The sequence below is a fragment of the Amblyomma maculatum genome, chromosome 1, assembly GCF_055883805.1.
Source record: "Amblyomma maculatum isolate TAMU_Amacu chromosome 1, ASM5588380v1, whole genome shotgun sequence".
NCBI classification, from domain to species: domain Eukaryota; kingdom Metazoa; phylum Arthropoda; class Arachnida; order Ixodida; family Ixodidae; genus Amblyomma; species Amblyomma maculatum.
In genome coordinates, this window is record NC_139344.1 from 56,256,863 (window position 1) to 56,263,780 (window position 6,918).

The window sequence follows — 6,918 nt, forward strand, 5'->3', positions numbered from 1 at the left end:
TTGTACGCGAGTGGGTTCAGTTACTATCTGGGTTAGATTAAAAGAGAGCATGATGTCTAATAAGATATCTGCGCAAGGTGAGTGGTGGTGTAGTGTGTGTCAGTTGATATCGGGTAGATTGAAATCGCCTAATAGTATCACCTTGTTTCCCTTCACATACTGCTGCATATACACGTGCAATGATTGTAGAACATTCAAATCAGAAGAAGGACTACGGTAAATGCATCCCACAATGAAGGTGCTATTAGTAAGGCAAAGTTTGCAAAAAACGGCTTCAACTCCTTCGACCTCAGGCAGTGTAATGAAAGGGATTTCTTTTTTTACCAGTAAAGCAACACCTCCGCCTCGAGTTGATCGATCTTTGCGAACAATGACGTAGCTTGGGGGAGTAATTTCTAAATCTTTAATGTCTTTGTTTAGCCAGGTTTCTGTTATGCCCATAAATGCCGGTTCGTAAGTTATTAATATTGATTCGAGGGGACCGAGTTTACCAATGACACTTCGAGCATTAATATTAGCGAAACTTTTTTTGGACGTTGTGTGCGGCGCGGACGGAGGGTCCGTGCACCGATGTCCTGGTTTTTTGTGTTGTTTGAATTTGACGTTATGGGTGACACGTCATTCTTTTCCTCGTCCCAAAAATAAAGACAACTATTAATCTTTAGTTTGTCGTACACCAATGACACCTTACCACCGGAATCCTTCCTTGGTTTTCCATATTCCCACAACTTTTGCCTAACGTTTCGAACACGCGGTGAAAAGTCCTCGCTAATGGTGTAGGCACTGTCTTTGAGTTTGCGACAGTTGTGCAAAATTTTAGTTTTCTCTCGGAAGTCTAACAATTTATAGATTACTGGCCTAGTTTTGTTTGCCATTGGTTTTCCTAGCCTATGTATACGTTCAATAGCCACTCCCTCTAGTTGCAAGGTATGCTTAATGACCTCTTCATTTACTGCGCGTTCCATTGATTCGTAATTTTCTTCCTCGTCTTCCGGTATGCCGTATGCCGTCTTCCGGTATGCAAACTTTTTCCAGACATCCCAGCGTATCTAACCTACTTCACAAAGCAGATCTTCACAACTTGGCACAGCGTAGAACAATATCAGGACTAAAATTTCTGTACTTACTTTATCACGGTAATTGGAACATATCAATAGAAACATACCTCCAGAAACCATTTCGTCACTGTTCGAGAACTAACCATGCGAAAGCACTTCATCAACCCATAAGCCATATTAATGCTCATAAATATTCTTTGTTTCCATCGGCTATATCTAACTGGAACAAACTGCCCTCGGCAGCTGTAGATTGCAACTCAGTTGAATCATTCATAGATCATGTCAATAGCATTGGTTCATCAGTAATGCCACCGCGATAAAACTATGATGCTGACTTTCATTTTGTATTTTTTGTAACTCTACTTGTTTCCGTGCTGAGCCCGCTATTTTCTTTTCCCTGAATTGGTATCATTACCACCACGATGCCGCTATGATGATGAATTCTTATTTTGTATTATATATGCACCCAACTTGTTCCCTTGTATTATCTCCTTTTTATCCACTCCTACATGGGCCCGAGAAGGGTCTACAGTATTTGTAAATAAAAATAAAATAATATGTCACCTAGTTCATCCCAAGCGCTGCCAACCATTTGTTAGATGCCAGGAGCCGGTGCTACTTAGACCATCTTGTCACGAGACGACGTGAACAAAAGAAAAATGTCTTTATACGCTAAATTACAGACATGGTTCAATAAGAAAAATAATAACATCGGCACGGAGGCCGGAACAACTTATTATCGTGACTGTACGAACATAGCGCCGGCACGGGGGAAGTCGCCACGTCTCATCCGGCCGAGGAGCACAACACACGGAGCACTATCCAGACGGTCTCTTTCGACCACCGGCCGAGCGTAAAGCCGGTATTATCCAAACTGTCCAATCCGGACGCAGACGTTGGCCACGGGCCAAGAGGCCCAATGGGCGAGCGCCATGGTCGGCCGTCACGGATCTGACGCGGCGCGAAGCGGTAGAAGGGGGCGCGCCTCCACGGCGTCCACGGCGCCTTCAATGTATGAGTGATATGTGAGTGCCCTGCTGTAGAGACTACACACTCGCCTGCCGGACAAAGTGTATAGTGAGTTCGCCAAACTCGCTACGCGCCGAGTGTGTTAACTAACGAGTATCATTAAAGTTCCTCATGTGACGCTATGCGAATGACACTAAAGGCGAGTGCACTCGTTGAAATTTAAACTTGCTCGTCTGACCGGGGTATAGACGCTGTGGACACAGTGCTCTTGTTTTATACTGCACTAGAATGTTTGTTCTCTCCCCATTATCTTGCATGGTGGTAGTTCTCGAGTTTCGTCCCCTTTTTCCCCTACCCTGAGAGCTCTCTTTTTCTCAGCTTCGGCTTAGTGGGTAGTACCCCCCCCCCCCCCCCCCCACACACACACACACGCGATATCCACCCGCAGCAATGAAGGGGACAGCGCCGAGGCGAGGCGCGGTCTACGCCGATGTAGTAGATCCAAGGAAAATAAACAAATGAATATGAGGAAAGAAAAAAAAGGAAAATTATTAAGGTGGAATAAAGCAGAGAAGGAAAAAAGAAAGCAAATAATTGGATAAATATTGTTAAAGTAATTAAAGTAAAAAGAAAGAAGATAGAGAAGAAATAATGAATAAATATAGGGACTTACGAATTATACAAATTGAAGGTAAAATGAAAAATAAAATATTAGTGGAGAGTCACTGCTGCTGATGATGATGATGATTTATTAACTCTACCCTTCGTATCGGGCGGGCACCATGTTGGCGCCGCAGTCGTAAAAAAAATTCATAAACAATACAAAGTACCGTAGACACAACACCACACTTAACTCATACACACACACACACACAAAAATTTAAAAAAAAATTACGGCTTGCGTATTGCTGTCCACCACTCCGTGAGTCTCCTTTTGGACGCCTGCACGAAGGGAGTTCTGTTCGCGTCACTCTCGCCACCACCCGGAGGACAGTCCGGCGGGTCAAAATCGAGCGCCTGCGCGAGTGTAGCGCCCTCTGGGAGCAATGTTTTGAGGCATGCGCACCGCAGCACTACGTGCTCCATCGTCTCGGATTCGGCACCGCACAGCCGACACAATGTGCATGTAATAGTCTCATCGTACCGGCTACGGTGGGCAAGCGTTTTAAGGGCTCCTGCTCTTGCTTCAAAGAGCAGAGCACTGCCGACGCTGTTGTCGTATCGATGCTCCTGAGCTATGTTCCGCTTGTGGTTCCGGTAGAGAGTCAGGGTGGCCTTGCCTTCCATGCTGGCGCACCACTGTAGGCGTTCGGCTTCCACCACTCGCTCCCGCACTTCGGCAGCCCACTTTCCAGCCGTTTCTGCCGCTACGGGGTCCTTGAAAAGTCCGAACTTTTTTTCGAGCTGGTAGATCCGGGCCGTCCAACTCGTTCTAATGCATGTGGCCGACAAATATTCGAACACTCGGCGTGCCCAGCGCTCCGGTGCCATAAAAATGAGGCGACCGCGGTATCCCAGCTTGCTCGTTGCCTCCCGGGCCTCGAAACTGGACCACCCCAGGTCTCCTTGTACTGCCTCGTTAGCAACCCTACAATGGCAGCCCAGTGCTACTCGCCCCACTTCACGCTGCCGCCGCTCCAGCCAGTTGCGCGTTGTCGCCGAAAAGCAGACCACTGCGTTCGCAAATGTGAGCCCGGGGACGTGGACGATCTTCCACAGGTCTCGCACCATGACGAATCTGTTGCAGCCCCATAGGCAACGTCGGCGGAGTATTGCTTGGGCGCGCGTAGCTGCCTTTCGCACCGATTCTTCCTGGAGGCTGCAGATTCTACCACTGGTCGAACAGAGTTTCACCCCGAGGTATTTGTACTCCGTAAGTACTGCCAGCCTCTCTTTACCAAGCCTCAGCTCTGCTTCCTCTTTGGCGTGCCCTGCAAAGCGGACGACGGCCGTCTTTTTTGCACTGAATTTAAGTCCCAGGGAGACAATTTCCGAATTGCAAATGTTCAGCATGGCTTGCATTTCCGCTGGCGATTCTGCCATGATGACCAAGTCATCTGCGAAGGCCAGTCCAGGTAGACGGCGATTTTCGTCGATTCCACATGTGGTGAACCGCAATCGGAAGCCAAGGCATGACTCTATTAGTGCCCGCTCCATCCTGGACACATAGAGCAGGTATAGCAGTGGTGACATAGGGCAGCCTTGGCGGAGACCCTTGGTGACGGAAAGCGGCGCAGACACTGCATCTCCGAAATGGACGGTCACTATATTGTTTGCATATACCCGAGCGATCATGGATAGGAGCTCTCCTGGCACATCGAGACTGGCCAAACAGCTGAGCAGGGACGCGTGGGGAACATTGTCATATGCCTTCTCCACATCAAGGAAGCAGCACAACAGCGACCTCCCCTCTCTCTGCGCTATCTCTGCACACTGGGTTAAGATGAATATGTTGTCGTCCAGTCGGCACCCGGGGCGGAAGCCGTTCTGAAGCTCAGTGAGAACGCCCCTCGTCTCCGCCCATCCACTCAGCCAGTCCCTAACTACACGAGCGAAAAGGCGGTATATCACGCTGGTCACCGTGATGGGGCGGTAATCCTTGATGTTGCTTGGGTTCCCGCCCCGCTTCGGGACAAGCGTAACCCTACCATGCTTCCAGTCGTCCGGGATTGGTGCTTCTTCTTGGATGATGTCCGTGAGGATGTTTGCCAGCTGTTCTTTTGCTTCATCCCCAAAGCATTTGACCACACGAGCTGGCAGACAGTCTGGACCGGTGGCCGTTGCCGCGCTGATGTGCTTCAGTGCACCTTCCACTGTCCGCTTAGAGACCGCCCACCGTAGAGCGGTTTGGCTCTGGGTACTTTGATTCCCAGCTTCGGTAACAGTGCGCACAGTGTCTATCGGGCGAGGATCGACAGCATCCGTAGACCCAAATACTGCAGTGAAGTGGCCTGCGAGGAACTCTCAAAGTTTGTCCACTGTCCGGCCAGTTGCTGGGTCTGTTAGCGGGGGAGTAGGCGGGGGAGGCCTATCCAGCGACTTAACATACTTCCAAAACTTCTCTGATGCACTCTTTTTATCTGACGACAGTGAATGCATCATACGCAGGTTGTGGTCCGCAAGCTTGGCCTGCACTAAAGTCTGTACCTCGTGCTTCAAACATAGATACAGGTCCCAGGCTGCGGCGCATGTTTCACTGTCGGAATATTTCAGTGCCCTTCGATGGTCCCGATTTGCCCGTCGGCGCTTTTGCCATGCGGCTTTCACTTCCGCATCCCACCATGGGTTCTTCAGGGTGCGTGCACCCGGCCTTGTGTGTGTCATATATCCATCCATGATCGAGTATAGCGCACTCATAAAGTCCGCATATGACTTGGCTTGTTGTCTACGAGGGCATAGCTCAAACTTCTCCATCACGGTAGTGATGTCTCGACTCGGAAGACGGAACCCGGCCTTGTCCCGTCGGTTGTTGCGTGCGCCTCGCCAACCAGAACGGCTAAAGTCCAGGAGCAGACGATTGTGATCACTGCTCATACTGTGTAGTCCCTCCTCGTCGATGGTGATCTTGTGGAGCAAGGCGTACAGGCCAGTGGACACCAAGGCATAATCGATTGTAGTGGCACTGCCACGTGCGCACCATGTGAATTGCCATTCACAGAGCGGGTGTAAATTGGCAATCTCAAGCTGAAGGTTCTCGGCCAGCTGCAGCAGAAGCGTTCCATTTCTGTCCGTGTCACCATCCAGCTCACTTAGGTGCCCATTAAAATCGCCTATTATTATGATTTGCTTTCCGTGTGCCCATGTGATGGCATCTTGGCGGATGCATTCAACAAGTTGCACGTTTGCGGCAAAGTTGCGGCTGACCGATACGTAGACCACACAGACTGCAGTAGGCATACCCATCACCTCGCCTATTATCCACATGTGGTCGTTGCATGCAGTGTGGTCATCTGCTCGCCAGAAACTCTATTTCATCTGTCGGGCAGCGAGGCAAGCGCGCCAACGGTCGAGATGGAGCTTGTCTCACTGCTCGACAGATGACGTATCACGTCAAAAAAGCTTTTCGACTCTCTTCTGCGAAAATTGTGCACGCCGCCGAGAGCAGTTCTTTCTCGATTTCGGAAAATCTAGGCAAGTACCGATGTTGAATCACTTATCAGATAACGGAGACTATATTTTGCTACTTTGTGAACGTTATTTAAGCTCGAATGAGTAGGAGATTTTTCATAGGGATTGTTTAAATCCCAGCCCCCAAATATTCAAGACCCTGTATATCGGGTGGTTAAAGGGGGCATGAAACGGCTAGAAAGGTCACTGACAAACGTTTTCAATGTGTAGAATAAATGCGTCCGAGCATTCATCCAAAGTAAAACTCCTTGAAAAAAATCCAGCGATTTATTATTAATTTTTAGCGGGCTGCGCCATTTCCGCGTGGCGGCGAGATTTGGGATTATTTTGCCGTGATCACGGCCGATCTCGACGCGCGCTCTCCCTAGAGACCATAGAGTTTCTTACTCTTACCTAGAGGGAAAACTGTGCTGCCGTCTATGGGAGTTTACATGGAGTTTACAGACGGCCAGTTCAGCCCCCATAGGGCGCTCAAAGCATCATGAGCCGGAGAGCTACCGAGTGCAGAACTACAACTTTTGGCCAAAACTAATGCAAAGATAAACGTTGTTCTGCCGTAAATAATGTCCTAAGTTTGAATAGCGTGACTATAAATTGCAAAAAGAGAGAGAAACAGCATGTCAGTGTGAAATTTATCCAATATAAGCGATGGCTCTTTCTCCTATTGGCTTAGTTTTGAGCAGCACAAATACCAATATTTCGCACTTAATAGACAAACTTTGAAATAAAAAAAAACGTTATGAAAATATTTATGATTGTGCAA

The 6,918-nt window shown here is 48.7% G+C and overlaps 1 protein-coding gene across 1 annotated transcript; it reads right to left on the bottom strand.

The window, feature by feature from the left end:
• Window positions 1-2,918: 2,918 nt before the first annotated feature.
• LOC146202422 (uncharacterized) lies at window positions 2,919-5,951 on the bottom strand. The gene is made up of 2 exons (XM_084601224.1): window positions 5,132-5,951; window positions 2,919-4,963 (listed from the first exon to the last, which is right to left on the bottom strand). Exons 1-2 carry the CDS (start codon window positions 5,949-5,951, stop codon window positions 2,919-2,921), a joined length of 2,865 nt encoding a protein of 954 aa, XP_084457350.1.
• Between the last annotated feature and the right edge of the window lie 967 nt (window positions 5,952-6,918).